This window comes from Papio anubis, chromosome 2 (assembly GCF_008728515.1).
Source record: "Papio anubis isolate 15944 chromosome 2, Panubis1.0, whole genome shotgun sequence".
Lineage (NCBI taxonomy): Eukaryota > Metazoa > Chordata > Mammalia > Primates > Cercopithecidae > Papio > Papio anubis.
This window is the reverse complement of record NC_044977.1, coordinates 12,215,066-12,239,124: the sequence shown is the minus strand read 5'-3', so window position 1 is coordinate 12,239,124 and position 24,059 is coordinate 12,215,066. Positions and strand designations below refer to the sequence as shown.

Sequence of the window (24,059 nt, the reverse complement as noted above, 5' to 3'; positions counted from 1 at the left end):
TTCATTCAAAACAGAATTCCTTTTCTTTCTCCATACTTCTATCTACATCCTCTTTTTTTTTGTTTGTTTGTTTGTTTTGAGACAGAGTCTTGCACTGTCACCCAGGCTGGAGTGCAATTGCGCGATCTTGGCTCACTGCAACCTCTGCCTCCTGGGTTCAAGTAGTTCTCCTGCCTCAGCCTCCCCAGTAGCGGGACTACAGCCATAAGCCACCACACCCAGCTAATTTTTGTATTTTTAGTAGAGACGGAGTTTCACCATGTTGGCCAGATTGGTCTCGATTCTGGCCTCAAGTGATCTGCCCACCTCGGAATCCCAAAGTACTGGGATTATAGGTGTAGGCCATCGCTCCCAGCCTACGTCCTCTATCTTGGCTCATAAAATTATAATGTATACAGATGCTCACGTTTAAAAATCTTAAGATCATCAAAAAAGAGAACAGGCTACTTCCTTACCTGAAATCTTTTGATGGTTCCAGGATATTTATGAATTTTCAATTCGTTCAATGAAATGAATGAATTGTTGCATTCAAATTCCTTTAAGTATCTCCGACAATCACTCCACCTACCACACACAGTCTCTGGCATTAGTCTCATCCCCCACCCACTTCCCCACATTTCTCTGCTACCCTTTAATGTCACCAGATGGTTGTGAAAAACAAATAATAAAATGAGGAAAAAGTGCCCTGTAAGCTATAAAATTCTCTACAAATGTTAATACTATTCTCATGTCATTGAAAACCCAGCTTAAAGTATTTCCTCCGTGAACCCTTTTTAGATATGCCATCTATGTCTCCTGAACTCACACAGTATTTATGACTCTTCACAGTACTGAGGCAATTGAATGATTTATTCCAACAAATAAGTGTTTTTAGTGGAGTATAAACTATTAAGCATCGTATTTTTAATACTTATTTCATCTTTGAATTTTCCTTTTATAATATATTCATAGGTTTACCCCACATGTGAAAAGAAGAAAGCTCTGTGATGGCTGGCAAAACCTCACTTACATTGTAAACTTTCTATAATAATATATATCAATTTTTGGTACAAATAAGAATCATGTACAAAAATATGGATACATCTTTATTTTTTAAAATTAAGTTTTACAGGTGATTCTAATGCACATCAAATGTTAAGACATGTTCTGTAACATAGTTTTCTTCTTTTGTTGGAAGGAGAGGTTTACTTTGAGAATGCATTTGAATGATATTTCACCATTTAATAAGCATACCATGAATGCAGTTAGCAAAATTACCATGAGAATATGATCACTACATGATCATACATCTAATGAGTGATGTGATAATGAATGTAATAAATGCATAAAAATATAAAAAAATTAAAATGTATTATTTAATAGATGCCTCCTTATATATTTAAAAGTAACCAACATAGAGATTCAGTTTAATGGTGCTACCTAAAATGTAAAGTGGCTTTATCTTTATACTCAAAGTCCTATTGATATTTTGGGGGGAAAACTAAAAGATCTGCAGGATCCACTTTCATGTCTACGTAAGACTCATGTAGGATTGTACTCACTTGCAAGTGGCCCAAGAAAAACTTGATTCAGGACTATTTTTAGAAAGAGGTAATACATTTTTACAATTACTTCAAATAAACAATTTAAAAACTTTGTCCTTAAGTTTCAAAAACACCTCAGAATTCATTGTTCCTTTACACGTAAACAGTGGACCTAAAACTGGAACTAAGTTTCTCTGTGACAGTGAACTGGTATTATCGATAGATACACCAAGTTTATTTGCAAATTAGTTAAGATTCTATAAATGGGATTTAGGACAATATTGAAAGTAACAAATTAATTATAAGAAAAAAGGTTGTAGGCGGGGCGCGGTGGCTCAAGCCTGTAATCCCAGCACTTTGGGAGGCCGAGGCGGGTGGATCACGAGGTCAGGAGATCGAGACCATCCTGGCTAACACGGTGAAACCCCGTCTCTACTAAAAATACAAAAAAACTAGCTGGGCGTGGTGGCGGGTGCCTGTAGTCCCAGCTACTCGGAGGCTGAGGCGGGAGAATGGCGTGAACCCGGGAGGTGGAGCTTTCAGTGAGCCGAGATCGCGCCACTGCACTCCAGCCTGGGCGACACAGCGAGACTCCGTCTCAAAAAAAAAAAAAAAAAGAAAAGAAAAAAGGTTGTAATGGAAGCAATTTCTTCCATGTTAAACTTCAAGTAACAATAAATTAGCCTCCCATGTTGAGAGTCTGCAGTTAGGACAGAGGAGAATGTAATGTATGGAAAATGAGGCCTTAAAATCCTCCTTTCCTTCAATTTTAAAATCAAATAAATTTTATCAAAAGAGATTCAAGTTTCAGTGAACTGCCACTGAATTTTAAACGTAAGGGATCAATATATCCTATTTACCTCATCTTTGATGATTTTCATGAAAGGAAATATGACTCTCACGTTAGTTGCCGTTCTTAAAAGCTGGTAGCATTGATCTACAAAAACTTGTTTTGAAGGATTAGATTTAAGCTGTAGTTTACTCCATATGAAAATCAACTCCCTGTAAATGAGAAAAAAAGAGAATTATCAAAAATACAGTTTATCAAATACAGACATTAGCTATCTTTCCCTGATTCTATAGTGCCCTGACTGCAATGTATATGAGTGTAAATATGTATTACGTTCACTCCCAAGCTACTTCTGCTACCTATATGAAACTAAAAAAAGTTGGGAGAGGAAGAAATGTCAGAAATCACAAATGTACAGTGGTAAGGAATGAATTCCAACAATATGTTGGCATACCTAAGATGTCTCTACTACTGGGTCAAAACAGAAATTCTAATACTAATTTGCCAATACTGATATTACTTAAAAATAATAAATTCTGGCCTTTAATTAATATTTTACTTGTAAATTTGGAAACCAATGTTGTAGACTATTTATAAAGAAATGGTTCATAGTTTTCATTTTCAATTTATTAAGACATCAAAAGTTCTAAAGATTAAAACTGTATGTTATAGTATTGATTCTGAAATAGTATGTTTCAGATATCATACTTTTAAACAGACAGGCTATGGACCATTTGAACTATTTCATATGCAGATTCTTTTCTCAAATACAGCCACTGTTATTTGATGCACAAGGCTAAGAGCAGTGGGTTTTGAGACAAAGGCAAATCATATGATAGAGCTGATATATTTTGATATCACATTTTAGCAAATTAGAATTCTTCAAAACATGTCATAAAAGTGTACAAAGCATCATAATCTAAAAGTATTACAATAATTAATGAAAATAGTTTTTAAAAGTGATGAGCATATACTTTGAGCTCAGCACACACAGGTATTAAGTCTAAGGACGGCTTGATTACCATCATGAGGGTGCACATAGTCTACTTAGACAATACAGAAAACACAAAACAGAAAATGACAGCAAGCAACATACAAGAAGTAAAACCAAAATTCCACTTCCATTTCATGCTAGCTATTTATTAAGTTTCAGTCCACTATCCCCCCTTTTTTTGCACTCATACTCTTTTAGAATTCTCTTGAGGTTTCATACCTTCCTACCGCATCTCTAGCTTTTACTGCTTTCCAGTTTTCAGGCCTGGGTGTTTCAATTTACATTGCTTTCCATCACCTTAACCCACCCAGAACTAATCATATTCCTGCAAAATTGATGATCTTTTCCTAGATCAGTCAGTGACACTAAACATTCCTCTATCCTCATCTGGTTCTAACCTGTTTATCTTGCAGTGTCTTTACATTTCAAGTATACTTTTGCCCTCAGCTGTATCACTCTTTCTCAATGTTACCCTTTTAGGCCCTTTAATTTTACAGGTGTATTTCTAGAGTGGTTTCTAACCTGATCTGTTTTCAGCCTCCCTGATCACATTTCATTTAGTGCTTATGCTATAAAGTTAACAGCAATAGAAATGTGGGTTTTAGAGTTAGGAGTTTCAGGATTTGAATCTTAGGAACTCCTTACTCTCAGCTAAACTGCTTTATTTATTTTCACTTTTGTTTATACTGACTGCTGTACTTGGAAAGTGCTTCATGCCTAAGATGAGCTTATCTTTCAAAGGCCTTATCAAGTATCTCTTCAGGAAAGCCTTCATGAATACCCCAAACTAAAGTGATATCTATTTCAGAAAAGATTCCTCTTACTGATTCATGCCTATCATATGCTTCCTTGTTTATATTTTATAGGTCCTACCTATTTCCCCAACCCTTAATATATTGTAAATATATACAATGACACATTGTTTAGTGGATGCAGTGGCAAGAACATGGAATTGGAAATAAGAGAGACCTAAATCTCAATACAGCATTATACACTAGCTGAAGTGGCACACCCAGTTCAATGAGTCACCCTTTTCTAGGAAAAGCCCTAAAATACAAAGGTAGAAGGCCAGTGGCCATGTCTCCTGTGTGACCCTCCTCTGCATTCCCCTTCAGATATTAATTCAAGGGTGGGAAAATGATCCCAGTCAGGCTTGTCAGAATCTCTGGGATGTTCTCAATTCTAAACTATTAAGCTTGGGGTTTGCTGATGTTCCTGCTGGTCTGCAGCAAGAGAGACTGAAGCCAAATGACAGAAAAGAAACAGATTTTGAAAAACATTATCAATGTCAGTGTCCCTGGTAGCAGTTACCTTTGAGAACCACCTGTGGCCTTCCATGTAGCTTTCATGTAGCCCATACTGCACCCTAAATATTGTCCTATACTAGTTAGGCACAGGTGCTATCACTTGCAAACTAGTACAAATTCCAACTCCATTTCTTACTAGCTGTATGATTGTTATCTCTTTTATATACAGTTTTCTTATACATAAAGTTTGGGATTATTCCTATTCAGCATCTTTATCCAAAGAATTAAGAGAGATAATTGAAACACCTAGGTGAAATGTCTGGCATATACTTCCCCTAAATGCTGAAAGCCTGTAATATGTACATTGCAATATCCTAATAAGTTTGCCAAGAGAAGGCTACTACTATGGATTTTTGCTTTAAAGCAGGCAAAGCAGAAATCTTAGGATAGTGTTATGAAGCTCCATTTTGACTGGATTTACAACATGGGATCTTAGGTGTTAGTTGTACAGTGGATTCTGAAGGAAAACAAAAAATGAAAAAATCCTGAAAACCATTGATAGTCTTTTAGAAGACCAAAAGAGCAGGTTTAATGAAGCTTATACACGTTTTCGTTTATTCAATGTGTGCGTTAGAAAACACAGCACATTTCTCAGGTAACTAATACAAGACCCTATTAACTACTAATATTACCATTAAGTCATCTACTTTCTGAGGAAAACCTATATAATGAGGTCAGTTACCCTTACAATGCAGATTTTTTTTTTTTTTTTTTCAAACTTGACCCATTTATTTTAAGTAATTTTAATATAGCAGAGGCTGGAAGACTGCCTAAGTTTGAATCCTGGCTTCACTAGTTACTAGCTGAATGGCTTGAACACAGTATTGAATGGCTTGAACACTGTATTATCTCCATAAGCTTGCTGGGTTAAATGACATATGCATATATAAAGCAAAGAATATAGGAAGCACTCGGCAAATATTTGCGGCTATTATTATTATTATTAATGATTGTGAAAGAGAAATGGGTTTAGCAACTTGCCCCATTGGCTTGGGATACAGCAAAACTGTGGATCCGGTTCTATTCACACAGAGGGAAGATAGATGACAAGCTGACTCATAGGCAAGGCCAGGATGAAATGGACAGCACAGACTTTGGAGGCTGAAAAGAATCCTGCTCATCAAATTACAGTGAAAATTAACTTCTAGAAGGAAGAAAAGGGACTTTTTCTAACATTCAGAAATATAGAAAAGAGGTAGAAGAAATAAGAGGGTAGGCCATCAGAACGCACACTACTTAGAAGGAAGGGACAAAAAGAAGGCTAAAGACTCCTTTTTGGTTAGGCAGCTGGAGACACTGAGCTTGTATTCTTAGAAGGTGCCTGTGGCCAGCAGCTGGAAGACAGGCATTATAATATGTTTAAGGTCCTTCCCTAAACAGTAGAGATGGGTTACCAATAGAAGAAGAAAATAAAATGTATTTTTCTTTTCTTTTATTTGTGTGTGTGTGTGTGTACGTATACTTGTTTCTAGTTATTTATGAGTATATTACAATGAAAGAATTAAAGTTACCCTGTTTAAATAGTGTGATATAGCTCAGGGCAGAGAACATTCCTATTCCCATAGGAAAAGATCTATTATAACTGTCATGACTGTTTTCAGTTTCCAAATAACCACATATCAAAAAATGATAATACTTCAAAAATCACAGTTATATGCAGTGTAACAACATTTCAGTGAACAGCAGAATGCGTATACAACAGTGGTCACATAAGATTATAACATCATTTTTACTGTACTTTTTCTATATTTAGATATGTTTGCATAGACAAATACCATTGTATTATAACTGCCTATAGCATTTAGTACAGTAACACTGCCATACAGGTTTGTAGCCTAGAAGCAGTAGGCTACGTCATATAGCCTAGATGTGCAGTAGGATATACCATCTAGGTTTGTACCTCTACAATATTCACACAAGGAAATTGCCTATTGACATACTACTTAGAATATATCCCCATCATTAGGTGCTGCATAACTGTATATAAGGGCGTATGTATGTCTTACCACCACCTCCTAATCCCTTTCTCTATTTGAAATTCCAATTTACATGGTATAATTTTAAATAAAAATTAGCATAACCTAACTAAAGGTATATTGTAACCCCTAGGAAACAAATTTACCTGTTTCCAGATCCAGGTCTGCTACTAACTAGCTATTTGACTCTTATCTCTGAGTTTGAAGATTTTAATCTATAAAACAAGAATAGGGCCAGGCACGGTGGCTCATGCCTGTAATCTCAGCACTTTGGGAGGCTGAGGAGGACAGATTTACTTGAGCCCAAGGAGTTTGAAACCAGCCTGGGCAAAATGGTGAATCCCCGTCTCTACAAAACAAACAAACAAAAATTATCTGGGCATGGTCGCACACATCTGTAGTCCCAGCTACTGAGGAGGCTGAGGCAGGAAAATCACTTGAGCCCAGTAAGTTGAGGCTGCAGTGAGCTCTGATCGCACCACTGTATTCTAGCCTGAGTGACAAAGTGAAACCCTGTCTCCAAAAAACAAAAACAAAAACTAACCAAGAATATTGAAGTATTATGGTTTGCAGCTATAAGCCTTCAAGCTATTGTTTTAAGTATTTGAGAATTTAAAAAAATGTTTATAGCCCATGATCATTTCAGAGTATTATGTTTAGCAAATGAAACCTAGTTTTCTGTTAAGAATATAATGAAACAGCAAAGTGGTAAGAGTTTTGTGTGTTTATGTGTGTATATGGGTGTACTGGAGTCGAGGAAACAGAAATTCTTAATAGCCCCTGAAGAGTGTTTTTATTTTAGGTACCTTAAAACACTCATATTACATTTTAAATTACATGATTGCTAGGTAAACCTGCTGCTTCATATATTCTAGCAAGTTTTAAATGTTTTAAAACTCAGACTCCAAATTAAAATTTAATTTCAAACCATTGCTTCGTTATAGCACATCCCTTAAACATTTACACTACCAGTTTAGTGGCACATTATCATTTTCTTTTTAAATTCTCTAGTTCTTAGAATCTACTGTTGTTCCTTGCAATAAAAAAAATTGATTAATTTTTTTTAAAGTAGCTTGATATTTTCACACAATTTAAAAAACAAAGTTCAAACTGCAGTTTTCTTTCTGTTGCCCATCTTACCATTTCAATTTCTTTATTTGCGAACACTTACCAGATACAGTACATATCCCCATTCTGGAGCTGTGGAATAAGAAAGGATTCACAGAGTTGCAAGGCTAACATAGTTTTGCCTTCTTTTTCGGCATTACAGATGATATCAATTCCACTCTTACAATCAGTTTTCAATAAATGCTGTAAGAGGAAAAGAGAAATCAGTTCATATCATTAAAAGTATCTAAGAAGCTAGTTGCAATAAATGTTTAAACATTCAAAATGAATTACTTAGATTTCTAGTTTTCTTCTATAAAGACAATGATGACTTGTACAGAAATATTTTCATGGTTACATAGTTTCACTGTACAGCACCTACATTTTACAATGACTACTTTTAATCTCATTAATGTCCACAACCTATAGGTACATATGATCCATATTAGGAAAAGATTAATTCCTTCACCTTAAGAAACAAAATAAACATGAGCATTTTACCTCTAGTACTTTATTTTAAAGGCAAGATCATAATGCTTCTTGGGGTTTTTTTTGTTTTTTTTTTTTTTTTTTTTTTTTTTTTTTTACTCCTGGCAAGCTGTGAGCTTGTTGACTTTTATTTGACCTCTTCTCCATCACATCAAAAGTGCAATGTGAATAATACTTATTAATGAGTATATTTTATTGATTTCATCATTTGTTAATATCAGATTTTGACTTAATTCAACATGACCTTAAGTTATGGTGCCAAAAGAAAACACATCTAGATAATGTAATCCTTAAATCTTTGGCATTACTGTAAAAGGAATTTAACAACAACAGTGGGCTACTATTTTTTTTTGGTTTTTTTTTTTTTTTTTTTTTTTTTTTTGGCAGGGTTAAAATGGTAATAGGCAAAAATAGTCTCAAACAATACCTCCCGGAATAGCTGATCTTCTACAGGTGACATAAACAGACATGTGAAGAGTGCTTGATGGAAGTATAAGTCTTTACTGATTTCTGGGTGATTTATACAAGATTTAATAAGAGCCATTGCTTCGGGTATGCGTTCACAAGCAATTAGGTATCTGGCACGTAGTTCAAAGAACAGTGGATTTTCAGAACTTAAATATTTGTTCACTATATTAAAAAGAAAACAGACTCTATTACTCTCAAGAAAAGATTCTCTCAAACTTTGTTCTTTGAAACTTTACCACTAAAATATGGTTTCTAATTAGATTTAACTACTTAAATAGCATTTTCCTTAGTAGGAGTTTATTTGTGAAAAGAATATTCAGTTATATGGTTGGAAAAAGGAAAATAAGAGTGACACCAAAACAGTGCTCAAGAAATATTTGTTGATTTCTTCTCAGTCTAAAAAGTAAATAACAGAAACAAAATTTTAAAAGAAAAAAAATTTTCTTCTTTCAGTTCATTAATATGTTAAAATATGTTCCAAGTAACATGGGTCTATGTCTTTTTAGTCTAAGATTACATACTTTATCTTCTTACTGCTCAATATTTTCTTTAAGATTAAAAGGCTGAATCCTAGTCTGTCACATTAAAACCATGTTAGTTCACATTAATTATAGAGATGTAATCTGAATTAATGAAAAAGTTGAATCACAAGAAAATATATTTTATTTAAAGATAAAATTAATCCAAAAGTAGTGCCAAATAGGACTGCTTATTAATATACATTTATGTATCACTAAGGATAATTACTAATTAATACTTTACACAATTTTAAAATATATAAACACCATTAGCTACATAACTTTATTTAGACCTAACAACAACCTTATGATGGGTATTATGATACTAGCTTTATAGATTGCAAAACTGAGTCTCAGAGAGGTCAAATGACTTGCCCAAGGACAAATAATTAACTGGCAGAGCAGGAACTGGAACCCATATTTTTATGATTTTGAATCCAGAAGTATTTTAATTACTTATATTTAATCAGTAGCTTCTAAAGTGCTTACAAATGTTTTATTTTGGCTTAAAAATTTGTCTTGCAATTCTGTTTACAATATATGATACTGACTTGTATAGTTAATGCAAAGATAACTTCACTCTGGTCTTTCCCCTAATCATCACCAACTAGAGAAAAGTCATCCATATCAATGAGGCTCTAGAGCAGCTTTTCCCAAAGTGTGAGGTATGCTAGTATAGGTATCAAAGGAGTATTTATTATTTTAATGTAATTCCCAGCCTAAAAGGTCATCAGCCCTCAGACCAACCAATAACAGGTTTATTCTAGATTCTACGAGTGAAGCCTAAATCTATCCCTTAAAAGCTCAAACTTTCTTCTCCCCTGTCCTCACTTCTCTTGAAGCTCTGTCCTTGTCTAGCTTCTTCCCCTCTGCGCACATGCCGTCTCCTCATAATTTTCTCCAGTCTGTCACCCTTGCCTTTCCTGTATTTGACTCTTCATACTTCTTCCAGCTCTTCCTCTTCAGCTTCAACTCTCTCCCTTTTCATTTTTTTTTTTTTTTTAACTCCCTTTCCAAGATCCACACCTCAAACACCAGTGTCCTTTTTACCCCTTGGGTTCTTTATAACACTGTCACATATACCTTAGCCCTATCCTCCTAGTCTTGTCCCACCTCCCATCCCTTCAAAGCTCCTCCTCCACTTAACTGCATTCACAACTCACCCTAACCCCTTAACCTGTGACTAACAGAAATAACCTGCTCAACAATATCTGTGGAATGAAGTGTCTTTCTCACCAAACCAAGGTCTAACTGGTTCCAGGGTTGGGAGGTCTTGTTTTTTCCCCATTGGCTGTCTCATAACTAAACTCCATTGGCTCTCTCCACATTTTTAAATGTTTTCTACATTTTTGTGCTTATTCACTGTTACTGAGCTTACACTCTACAGTTTTAGTGATCCAAAATGTTCTGGGGTTCAGGAATAATGTGGGGAACATTTTAAAAAAGAATTAACAGCAGTTGACAAAGCCTCCTGCCTTGAAAGAAAAATCTGGCCTACAAAGGACCACTGTTAAATCAGATTGGACAGGAGGTGATATCAAAGAAATATGCAGGTAGTAAGGGTATGAGACAAAACTTCTAATTCATGAAGTTTGGGAAATACTGCTCTAGAGTACTTGGAATTCAAATTTATTCATTCAGTTAGTCACTTATTCACTCACACATTCATCATGTGGTCATTCATTCAATCCACAAATACTTATATTAAGCATCTACTCTGTACCAAGCACTGGGCTAGCTACAGGATATGCAGTAGTAGTGACAAAAATTCAGAGTTCCAGCCCTCATGAAGCTTCCTGTGTAAGGGAAGGGAGATTCCATATGCTTTCATGAAAAGCAGACTTTTTGTTTCTTAAAAAACAGAAAAAGATGTTCCTACTTAAACAGATTTTAAAAATACAACTGAAGTGACAAAAATACCCTCTCTGTAAATAAGTAACATCTAGTAGATGTGTTACCACTCAGAATTTCCATTACGAGAAATAAATGTACCGATCCGGGTGTCAGAAGTCACTTTGGGCCAGGTTACAAAAACACTGTTAATGTGAAAATACATCACTCCCATTATTCAGTATTATAAAATGAAGAAAAATCACTATTACTGCTCTAGTTAGTAAATGAAAGTGTATTTGCTTCTCACAAATGTTGGTTTGGTTTTGAATCTCCTGAAGTACCTATCTCCTGAGATGCTGGCTGAGCTTTAAGGACAGCTTGCAACACTGGATCTTCCCATGGGCCACCATCTCTAATGATTCGAGTCACCAGTTCCAGATTCACATTTCCATATCTGCGGAGGTGATTCTGGCATTCCTAGGAGAGAAAAATCATTTTGGCTCTGTGAATTTAAAGGGGTTAAAAACTAAACTTGATCATCATTGTCAGTAAAATGACTGATGGCCAGTGAGGCAGCTATTAAATTATAAAAGAGAAAGGGTTACTACTGTAACCTAAGTAGGGTGTCGAAACCCCATGAACACAAATAGGCTTTAATGCCAAAGGTTATACAGCAGTATCTGTATAATTGGACTTAGAAAATCCCAAACAGGGATGACGTGTAACCTAAGGGACACATCATTTCTAGGAAAAGAACCAGGTTGCAAAAAAATGAAAAATGTTCAGTTAAATTTATATAAAGGTTCATAAAGTTCCTCTTAACAATGGCAGGCAAGAGCCTGACAAGAAAAAAAGTGTGTGGTACGGCAGGGGGCGTGGGGTGCCTGCTAAATGTACAGTCTCTCTCTGGCTGGCAGGTAGACAAAAGTCTCCTGTCCTGATCCCAAATATATAATCTAAGTCGTGGTAGAAGGCTGCAAGATGGAGATTCTATTTCCCTTTGTTGGATAGTTAGATTTGCAGTTTTGGGATTAAAAAAATGACAGGTTAAAGAAATCTATAAATAAGTAAATCCAACCTCTGCTTTAGATTTAAAATAAAGATGTATTGTTAAGTTGGGCAATAGTTGTGAATTTGTCCACACATTTTCTGGGTTTTTAAAAAAAGGTATTTGAAATGTTTTTTCAGAGAATCTGCTTGGACTTGTAACATGAAATTTGTAACAAGTCTGTAAGCAATGAATCTTAGTTTACTGAATTTATAAATCTCATTTATTAGATTTAGATTTATAAGCTTTGTTTAGTTTGATTATGCTTTCTGATTAATTACATACTTTGTTAAATATTGTTGGTTTTTTTTTTTTTGAGATGGAGTCTCACTTTGTTGCCCAGGCTGGAGTGCAGTGGCGCGATCTCGGCTCACTGCAACCTCTGCCTCCTGGGTTCAAGTGATTTTCCTGCCTCAGCCTCCCAAGTAGCTGGGACTACAGGCTTGTGTCACCATGCCCAGCTAATTATTTGTATTTTTAGTAGAGACAGGGTTTCACCATGTTACCAGGACAGTCTCGATCTCTTGCCCTTGTGATCTGCCCACCTCGGCCTCCCAGAGTGCTGGGATTACAGGCGTGAGCCACTGTGTCCGGCCAAGGTATTGTTTTTTAAAATGGTTCAGAGAATCAAATTTGACAATTTAAAAAGATTAACTGAATATCTAGTAAAAGTATTATTTTCAAAAATGCATAAATAGAGCTTAAAGTGTTAAGAAAAAAACTAGATGTAGAAACTGGCGATGTTAAAAAAAAAAAAGTGAGTATTGTACATCAATCAAAACACAAGCAACTGCCAGAATTCTGTGCTCACAAAATCTCTCAGATATTAAAATCTCTCAGATATTAGTAGCAGTTATAAAGCAAAGCTTCAGAATTTAAAAAACATATCTTCACAAATGTTACTTATTAGACGAATCAAGGCTACATATTCAAAGTGGCTACAAACACCTTGCTTTTATTAAACTCTCATATTCTTTCATAATTTGCTGAGATTATATAGTGATTTATATATGCCACATTGCATTCCTGGTTAAAATAGACAAAAGAGGTTTTACTTGTTTTATGAGAGAATAAAGTAGTAGAAGAAATCAAGCTTTAAAATAAAGAATCATTCAGTCAAGTAAAAACATCACTTGTAAATAGTCAAACGTTATGAAAATAAGTATCTTCTAAAAGGTATTTAAGGTTGGTCCCAAATTAAGCAATCAAGCAAACAAAAATCCTATAAACAATGGGCAAGTTACTTAACCTCTCTGCTCTATCAGTCAATTCCTCTGTAAAATGGATACTAAAACACCTACTTCATAGGATTGTTGTGAGGGTAAAGTAATGGTATATGGAGAGTGCTTGGAACAATGCCTAGCACCTCGGCAGCACTCAAAAGACATTAGCTATTATTTCTTCTAGTATTTTAACGGTTTGAATAAATACTCTAGGGCATTTAATTTCCTTGGCATGAAATTAATTGCTGCATTTCCACATGTCAGCATGTTAAAGCATTCATTAAATATGTGGTAAATATAAAGGTATGAATTTAACATACATGGAACATTGTAATGATTCTTGGCAACAGCGTCATGGGTAAAAACAAAGATCACCTGAAACCTCCCAAGGTAAGCAAGGTAGCAAGCTCCCAAATTACTCTAGACATACAGATGACTGCCCTGAAAATTCAACTACTATAAGCTATCTTTTGGTCCAAGCAAAGCACAAGAAATAAGGTAAGTTGGACACTAGTCCCTGAGTCATTGGTGAGCTTAGTTCTGCTGCTCAGCCATGGGACAATCCATCTTTCTAGTTGTCTAAGGATAGGTGAGGCATCAGTCAGTGCTATGGGACTTAGAACTGGACTTAGACTAAGTCAAGACATATTTCCAACTTCCTAAAGTTGGCTGAAAATAAGAAACACTTGGAGCTCTTTTTAAAAAACAGATTCCTAGGACCTAATTTAGACCTACTGAATCAGAATTTCTAGGGGAAAGCCCTGATAATTTGAATATTTAACAACTCTCACCCACAGGCAACTTTGGAACACTTTTAAAATTACACCTCCCACATTTAGTGTATACTCCCATAAATGATTACATAATGAATTATATACTTGTACTCTTGCCGATCTTTGTTAAAAATTAGTAAACTAGCTTCCATTCCTTTTTCTAAGATAAAAATGAATTATAAATGGTGTTTTTGTGGATGTACACTTCGGGGGTCAAAAATACCATATTTTGGAGAGCACTCCTATAGAGAACAGCTCAGGATAGGAAACAGGTGAAATAAAGATTTCATTTTGGTCTGTTTAAAAAGACAAAGGAAGAAAGAACAATAAGCTTACAAATATTTTTTGGCTCCTTGTTCCTTAACTAGAATAGTGGCTTTTTTGGATGATATTCAAGGTAACACCTCCAAAGTGAATAAGGAAGCACTTAAATTACTGTAGAATTCACAACTTATTCTCTCCTTAGCGTATATATACACATTGTATTTTTCTTTCTTTTTTTTTCTTTTTTTTTTTTTTTTTTTTTTTGAGACAGAGTCTCAAAAAAAGGTAAGTCGCCCAGGCTGGAGTGCAATGGTGCGACTTTGGCTCACTGTAACCTGGGCCTCCCAGGTTCAAGCGTTTCTCCTGCCTCACCCTCCCGAGTAGCTGAGATTACAGGTGCCCATCACCATGCCTACCTAATTTTTGTATTATTAGTAGAGACAGGGTTTCACCATGTTGGCCAGGCTGGTATTGAACTCCTCACCTCAGGTGATCTGCCCACCTCGGTTTCCCAAAGTGCTGGGATTACAGGCGTGGGCCACCATACCCAGCCATACATATTGTATTTTTCTAGAATATTTAATTAAATAATAAATTGTGCCTCTATCTTAACTTAATCCTTTATTAAGTCATCAGTCTATTATTATTGATACCCACATTACACTGTGCTAAATATAATCCCCTTAATTACTTCCATTCAACTTTGTGTCTTTGCCAAAGGTGGAGAGAAAATACAACTCCATCACTTCTTTCAGAGTCCATTTCTTTTTTTTTGAGACGGAGTCTCGCTCTGCCGCCCAGGCTGGAGTGCAGTGGCCGGATCTCAGCTCACTGCAAGCTCCGCCTCCCGGGTTCACGCCATTCTCCGGCCTCAGCCTCCCGTGTAGCTGGGACTACAGGCGCCCGCCACCTCGCCCGGCTAGTTTTTTGTATTTCTTAGTAGAGACGGGGTTTCACCGTGTTAGCCAGGATGGTCTCGATCTCCTGACCTCGTGATCCGCCCGTCTCGGCCTCCCAAAGTGCTGGGATTACAGGCTTGAGCCACCGCGCCCGGCCCAGAGTCCATTTCTTAATGTTTTACTCCAAAAGGAAGATTTCTTTTCCCTGAACTAGTTGCCATTTTGGAGAAGGCACCTACAACATGTGTCTGTGAAGCTACGGATCAGTGTTCTGGCCATTCTACATAATTGGTCTGGATCCATCAGCAGTTTATCATAGGATGAAAGTCTTACTACTTTAATCTCAAATTTAAGGACTTCTGAACTTACCTACCTACTCATTCACCTATTGCACATCATGAATCCTTTTCTTCAGTCTGGTTTCTCTCACATCTCCCAAAATTCACCTTGTCTTTTCTTACCTATGCCATTTCTTATGTCATTCTCCTACAACTTCCATAAACGTATCTAAATCCTATCTTTACACAATCCCACTTTCCCCAAGAAGCTTCTACTAGCTACCTTAATCCATAATAAACTTAATTTCTTCTCCTGCCATATTGAACATTTGTGCTACATTATTATGTAAGAGGAAGGCCTTGCATTACTATCTTAAGTGTTGACATCTTCTTAGGTAGTTAAAAGTTTTTTCAGAGACAAGAAAGGAAAGATGTGCCAGAGAAGATACATTCCCAATAATAAATAACTTTTTAATCAAAATAGGGTTTTATAGAAATCTGTGTAAATGGAAGCACTATGGAGTCTGAATGAAGATTCCAGAATAAAGCTAGAGACCACCACCTATCCAATTCACTCATAAGCAAGTTACTGCAGCAAATTAAGACAAAAATGTAAAAGGTCTTCAATATGGTTAATATTATAAAAACATAATCTTTGAATTACAGTAGTCTTTATAATACTTTGAAATGAGATGAGAATAATCATAAATCTTATTACACGTTCATTGGTTATCTCATAGCAAAGCATTTCATAAAGTTATAAAATTTAAGGATGTTATGCATTTTTCTTTTACAAAAAGGCAATCATGTTTAATTTGCCATTCTTTTTTTATGATAGGTTCCTGAGGAATATTTACCTTGTATTTTCAAAAATTAATCATTCTGAGCTTGCCCATATATAAAATAAAGGGGACAGTTATAACAATGAAAGAAGTTACTGTTTTTCAATACAAAGTTTTTACAAAGAAAGTAACTTAAAATGAACGTTTGGAAGTATTTGCATTTATTACATGATTGCTGTTGCCAAAAATCAGTATGTCACCTATAATGCTTCTATTATGCCATTAAAAAACTTAAGAATTTTCTGTTGAAAAATTTTCAACTGGAGCATTTTAATGAGTTTTTAATTCATTAGTAAAAGTGGTTAGTATTAAAGAAAACATGGATTGACTTTAGGAATACAAATTTGGTAGTCAAATTTTGCATAATTCACGGAAGGCATTTTAAACTGAGCATCATGATTCAGAAAAGAAAATTTTCCTTTTTTTAATTTTGCTCATCTTTGTTTGGATTTATTATTTATTTAACTTTAAATTCTGGGATACATGTGCCGAACATGCAGGTTTGTTACATAGGTATACATGTACCATGGATTTTCTGCACCTCTCAACCCATCATCTAAGTTTTAAGCACCACATGCATTAGGTACTTGTCCTAATGCTCAGACAAGAAATTTTCTATCAAAAATATCCTTTTAACTTATGACCAAACATCAAAGTAAACTGAACCTAAAATCTGACTTCGAATTACTGTATCACTGTGATACAGTAATTTTGAAAATGTTTCAAAAATACACCATAATCACACTACTGTCAGTGACTTTATACTGTTGAATTTAAAACATTATTTTAGTTTTATCCTTTTTAAATGTACTTTTGTTTTATAACGTAGATAGTATGAGTACATGTGCATAAGTAATATACGCACAAAGGGGATATGTGCTTAAACTGTATTTTAAAAACTGTATGGTATATCAGAAGTCTGGAGACCCTGGTCTTAGGTATTACTTGTTTTTGTATTTGTGTTTGAGGCTGAATATAAAACTCATGTTTGTCTTCTATTGATTATCATGTCAGTTTTCTTCACCATCTCCTGATTTGTTTGTTCTTTGCCATTTCTACAATTACCATTCTAGTCTAGGCGTTTGTTGACTACCACTCAGATCACCAAAGTAAAGTTTCTTCATCCCTCCCCATCCCTAATAAGGCAGTCTTTAGAAGGTTTTAAAATCTTAGACAATAAAGTTCTCAAGATAGCAGTATAAATAAAACATTTAAACCTGTGCTTTAGCCATATACATTACTGTAAACATATGAATATATCTTTATAATAGATTAGGGAATATGGCATAGAAAGAATTCGAATGCTGGGTTGAGAGTAAGACTTAGGTCCTCATTCTGCTTCTATAAACCTCAACTCTGGTGGGGCTTAATTTTCAGATATGTTAAATAAGGGAATTGGATTAATAATTTTTAAGATGACTGTCAGTCTCAAAATTATAAAAATGTATGAATGCCTATAAGTTATATTATTTGATTTTTTAAAATAAGTAGAATTATGTATTTACTGAGCTATTTAAGTATATCCTTTTTGGGACTTTGGAGTTGTCCCTTTTTTGCAATTTCACTTACATTCATGGAAGATACTATGAACTCAACCTTGGCAAAAATGTACAGATCCTTTAAGAAAAAAATTTTTTAAACAAGATATCTTTCCAGTTAACTGATGATAACTGAGGTATTTATCCTCTTTAGTCATCTTTACTTAGAACATCTGTAACAGAGAACTGTTTTGCTAGCAGGTAAATAAGTCTCTGTCAAATCCTTCATGCCCAAACAAAGGGAGAAGGAGAAAGTTTATATGTACTACAGTTTAATTTGGTAGATCATGGCCTATGAGAGAGTACAGAGGAAGCTTCAGTGAAAGACAACTACACCTCTCTTATGAGACTTTCTTACCTCTGTGTAATGGGGCTGGCTGCATTTAGTTTGGGTCATCCCTCATTCTCTCAATGGAAAGAATGCTCTCATGAAAAGCCATATGTATATATATATACACACATACACACACCACACACACACATATATATGTGTGTGTATATATATGTATATATATGTGTTTTTTTTCTTTTGAGACAGAGTTTCACTCTTGTTGCCCCGGCTGGAGTGCAATGGCGTGATCTCTACTCACTGCAACCTCTGCCTCCCAGGTTCAAGCGATTCTCCTGCCTCAGCCTCCCCGAGTAGCTGGTATTACAGGCACGAGCCACAACAACCTGCTAATTTTGCATTTTTAGTAGGGATGAGATTTCTCCATGTTGGTCAGGCTGGTCTAGATCTCCCAACCTCAGGTGATCTGCCCGTCTCGGCCTCCCAAAGTGCTGGGATTACAGGCGTGAACCACCACGCCCAGCCCATGTATCTTATTTTTAATGTGGATATAAAAGTCACTCAGGATTTCTGTCCTTTAGGCTCTGCTGCATGCCTGATGCACTTCTGAGAAGCGGCAACAAGAATGATATTGATCACACCCCAAATCCCTACCACCTGCTATTTCCTCCAGCCCTTGTTGTTACAAGCATGGGGTAGCGGGGGACATGACTGGATACCACTAGAAGTTCTCTCTTTCTCTCTGTATTATTTTTTCCTCTCTCACACATTTCCCTGTTTCATCGCATTCAGTCAATCAAGTATTATTTGTTCCCCTGCCCCCCGTCAATCTGGTTTCATCCCTGAGCAATTGACATCAAGCTCCCATCCTAATTTCCAGCATTTATCATTATTATTTTCCCTCATTTTACATTATTTTTGTCATTTCATTGGGAATCTCGAAAACTGCTAGATATAATGATGATGAGGCAGATGCATCATATGAGAAATGTAAACAAAACTACTGGAAGTAAAAGGCTAAGAAGAAAATTTTTATAAGCCAGTAAATGGAACATTTGGCTCTAAGAATGAAGTTTCTTCTAGAAATAACAGAGAGGAAAAATTATAGGTAAGAAGAGTTAGAACTTTTTACTTGAACAACTGAGATTTTAGGAGATCAGAAATTCATGGAAGAAAATAATAAATCTAATAGCATGGTTTTGGTATTGTTGTAAAAATAAAAATCCAGGTAGTAAGACTTGAGAACTCATGCCCTTCACCAGACAGGCTCTACTGCCTACCTTAAAAACAATGACATGATCATTTTGCCAGGAATTATGCCAAGCACTTTACTCATTTAACCCATAAAGTTACTATGCAGCAAGTATAGTTATTGCCCCCATTTTACAAATAAATAAAGTGATACAGAAATTATGAAACTTGCCCAGGATGACACAGTGTAAGCAGCAAAGCTGGTAAACTCACGGTGGAAATACAGCGGGGGAAAGAGAAGTTAACTGAAATCCAACAAAGAATACCTTGGTATTCAAAGTGTGGTTCAGGGGCTAGCAGCATTAATTATCACCTTGGAGCTTATCAGAAATGCAGACTCTCAGGCCCCCTCCCACAACTACTGAATCATAATCTAAATTTTAACAAGATCCCCAGGTGATCTTTATGTACATTAAAATATGAGTAGGACTGTGTTTGTCCTACTTATAGGAGAAGAGAAAGAACACCATCTTATGCTGGTATGAATCTGTATGAAAGATGTATGGAGATGAACCACTTGGGGAGCTAGGGTTTGTACTTGCACAGTACAATATATTAAAAATATTTCAAAAAGTGACATTTGGGGTTGTCACTGAATTAGTCACTTATCACAATTAGTGACTATTATCAATGTCAGTCAAAAGCCTGGATAATTTGTAAGCTTGGAAAATACAAGGTTTTAGGGAGGTATACATGAAGATTACATGTTGGCCCTTCCTGAGTTCCCAAGGGCACAGGCCTGGGAAGCACCTACAGCAGAAGCTCAGGTCAGCAAATGAAGGATGTTTCTCTAAGTAAAGATAACATGAGAGCAAAAGGTGAAACCTCTCTTAGAAGGTAGGAGTTACAGGCTCAAGGAAATTCAGAGTAGGAAGAAGCCACAGTAACAAAAGTGGCAGAAATGGCAGAGACTTTTAAAAGGTGGGGTTGGGGGGTTAGTAGATGAGCTTTAGAATCAGCCAGGATTAGAGAGTGTCAAAGGATCAGAACAGGAGATAGAAAAGTATGCAAAACCGTTAACTTTTCCTTGAGAAATTTATTATTTTGATAACTGAATGGGCACCCTGCTTACAAGGGAAAAAATAAAGGAAATGTGCCTTCACTAGTGTTATGTTTTCCATACATTTAAAGTGGAAGTTAAATATTGTCCCTCGTCTACTCCAAATATTTCAGTGGTTCCCATTATCAGTGGTCAGCTGACATCTCTATGAGGTATTTCTTTACCTCTCCATTTAATACTGAAATATCCTTCCCCAATATCACTATGCCAGCACTATCCCCATCCTCCTCTATTTTTCTCTAATGAATCTGTCAGTTTTTCATTTATAAAGGTTTGATTGTCTTTCTGTCCCTATACCAGAATTAATAACTCCACAATAGGAGGATTTTTCTGTTTTGCTTACTACTGTTTTTCTCAGACCTCAGTGCAAAGCATACTGTGAGGACTCAATAAACATTTGCCGAGTAAAATTTTAAGAATGGATTACCGAGAACACAAGCGTCAAAAAAAATGGAATGGAAAATTAATAAGTTTTAAATACTTGAATATATACTCTAATTGGAACAGAAGTTCCATGAGAACAGGTATTTTTACCACTTTTGCTGAATGTAAGAATGGTTAAAGTAGAATGTTCAATATAATGTACCTAATACAGCAGTCTGGTTGTCTATAAGCCTTCCTTTTAACACCATGGTAACAAATACAAGATACGTTGTCTGTGTATTTCAGTTCTAAATGGGCAGTCAGGGAGACTTCACCCCTAGGGGGAGCTCAAAGTACATCTTCCTTTACTTCACCGAGTGGGTCAGGGTTGCTTCCCAGTAAGTAGTAAAAAGATCAAATGTCTTTCATCTACAGGAGAGGTCTTGAATCTTTTGTCATTCCCTTCTGAATTTACTCTCTTCTCTTCTATACCAGGTGCCCGGAAAAAAAAAAAAAAAAAAATCTTCTGCCTCCTAGCTGGGGAAAGCTATTATGAGAGAGAAAATCAAGGTACAGCCAAGGGAAAAAGTGGCATGGGATAGACAGCTTGCTTCAAGTCTGGCAAAGAAGAATCGTTTTTCACCAGGGAAAGTTCTAGGAATCCACAAGGGTGGTAGCAGGCTCTTTTCTAGCAAATGTGGAATATGAATTCCAGCTAGGAACTGCTTGGGAATACAGTTAAAAATTAATTATATGAGTTGTCTTTATCAGCCAGTAATAACAGGATCTTAAACACTGTCACGTTAGCAACCATTAAAAACTTACAAGCAATAAATAACCAATAAGCTGTATTTAGTGAGAGCATAATGGTCTATTTTAAGTGTAAACAAAATGTGAAGTAGTAAACTGTTTTTTACCTGGAATGATCCAAGAATATCCTTTAAGGGCTCTTCATAAAACTCATCTCTTCCAAAGAACAGCAGCAACTCAAAGAAACTCCTAGAAAGAATAAGTGAATAATTTTCATTGCTTCTTTGAGTGTTTTGCTCCAATTAAAAGATTATCAACTAGTAACAGCTATCTAATATCAAATATTTGACTTAAAATTTTTTGGTTTAAAAAAATTGTACTGATCACCAGAATTCATATTATGTTTTCTGTAAGATTTTAAAAGAAGTGCCTTCAAGGAAAATACAAAGAAATATACTTACAGTTTTAGAACTATAGAATGAAACAATTATATTACTCATGCCTACTAATGACCACAATGCAATACAATTTAATGGCATACAAGGTCACAACAATGATAGAGCTATACATGGAAGGATGATCTAAAATGAACCCGAAGTCTGGCTTCACCATAATATAATAGGACTCCAGAGAAAATCCAAAATCTCGTTTTTTTCAGGGTGATATAAGAGTTGGATAAAATTAACACAAAAACATAAGTTAGAGAATCACCATAAAACTCTTGGCCAACATTTATATTATAGCATATACTAACAACTATATGTAATAAATGACACATGGTTCCTCACACTAAGCTTACCTTGATTATCCCACTCATAACAGGATTGCTCAAATTCTGTAGTTCCTCATTTTTAAATAAATCATTTGGAAATACTGTTACTAAATATGTGCTCTTAATAATTTATGATTCATAAAGAAAAGAACATGAATGATTTCCTAATCATGAGCATGGAAAATTATAAAATTATTTATTGTTTAGCAATCCTAAAGTAGTACAAGTGACAAATCCCTCTAAATCTTAGATCTTAATTCATCTAGCAGATCCTCAAGTGTAACTACCTGAAGTTTTTTTTTAATAAATGGTTTTTGCTTTTAATCAAAACAAATCACTAATAGACTAAAATTATAAAATATAACTGTGAGAATATATATGCTTTTAAAATTATATAAAAGACCTAAATATTACACAGTTACACACTTACAGCACAATCACCATACTTCATAACCTGACATTTTTATAAATTTGACTACTACAAATTTTAAAATATCAACGGACCAAAAAACTTAAAACCAGTCCAAAGCAAACTGATACACGGAGAAAGATTATTTGATGATTTCCTTAATTTAAATGCTTCTACAAGTTAGGTTAAAAAAAATAAAAAGTCAATAACCTAGTAGAAAACTGCAAGAGAATATTTCACAGAAAATAAATGCAAGTGGATTTTTTTTTTCAAATAGAAAAACATGCTCTTATTAATTGTCAGGCCAAAATTATAAAGATGAAATACTATTTCTCCTCTCATATTTATGAAAATAAAAGAGATGATGTATTCTATGATGGCTTTGGTGTATAGAAACAGGACTTGATAATCTTGTTGGAGGGAATATAAATGTTCCTATACTCATCACAATTTAAAAGGTACACATACCATTTGACCTAGCAGTTCTACTTACAGAAATTTCATCCTCGAAATATACATACATAAGCTCAAAGACATAAACAACAATATACATTACAAATGGTTTATAGTAGCAAAAAACTGGAAATATACTGGAAATGTCTACCATAGGGTACTAGGTAAATTAAATATATCCATACAATGAAATATAATACAAATATTAATGGAACATTAGTGAGAATATAGCTACATCTATATGAATAAAAAATTCCAAGATATATTGTTAAGCAAAGACACAGAGATATATATTCATCACATTATCTTTGTGTAAATGGGAATGGAGGTGAGGGGTCAAGGGGTGGAGGGAACATATACACCAATACATAAAGTTTGTACATTGTCAGACTATCTAGCAGGATATCCAGCAAAGCAACTGACTCTGCAAAGGGCAAATAAGAACTAGGGGTCAGAAATGAAAGGCAGAATTATTTTTTGTTATTAATCCTTTTGTAATTTTTCATTTTACTATTAATAAGTATAAAACAAGCCCACCAAAAAGTGCCTCTGGAGTCTTCTCTGTTCCTAGTAACAAAGCACTAATTCACATCTATCTCATCTTTAAACATCTAATGGACCTCCACTCTAGACATTCCATACTTACTCAAAATCCATGTTCAACACAGCAGTTATTATGTTCCTAAAACAGAAATGAACCCACTACCCACCAACTTTACAAACTGCTGTTTGGACTGTACCATCTAAAGCACAGATGGTAGTGTGCATACCCCACTACCAGTTACCTAAATAACATGGTCCAACTCCATGATAATGATATTAAAGAGAGAAAAACCACATGC

At 35.2% G+C, this 24,059-nt stretch overlaps 1 protein-coding gene and 1 pseudogene across 11 annotated transcripts in view; one reads left to right on the top strand and one right to left on the bottom strand.

Annotated features, from left to right (window-relative positions):
- Positions 1–24,059, bottom strand: part of ZNF654 (zinc finger protein 654) — an 83,550-nt gene that overhangs the window by 7,400 nt on the left and 52,091 nt on the right. For 4 of the 11 annotated variants that reach the window (XM_031662941.1, XM_003893810.5, XM_017955052.3 and 1 more), the window contains 5 exons: positions 21,751–21,832; positions 11,347–11,482; positions 8,614–8,816; positions 7,762–7,901; positions 2,384–2,525 (listed from right to left, as the gene is read on the bottom strand). In XM_031662941.1, coding sequence (XP_031518801.1) covers positions 2,384–2,525; positions 7,762–7,901; positions 8,614–8,730 — 399 coding nt within the window. In that variant the 5' untranslated portion in view covers positions 8,731–8,816; positions 11,347–11,482; positions 21,751–21,832. Of the gene's footprint in view, positions 1–2,383; positions 2,526–7,761; positions 7,902–8,613; positions 8,817–11,312; positions 11,483–21,750; positions 21,833–24,059 lie in introns of those variants that run through there. The other 7 variants (XM_021933947.2, XM_031662943.1, XM_021933945.1 and 4 more) reach the window with 4 other exon arrangements.
- The window catches only part of LOC103880941, a 45,036-nt pseudogene that overhangs the window by 3,807 nt on the left and 17,170 nt on the right, over positions 1–24,059 (top strand).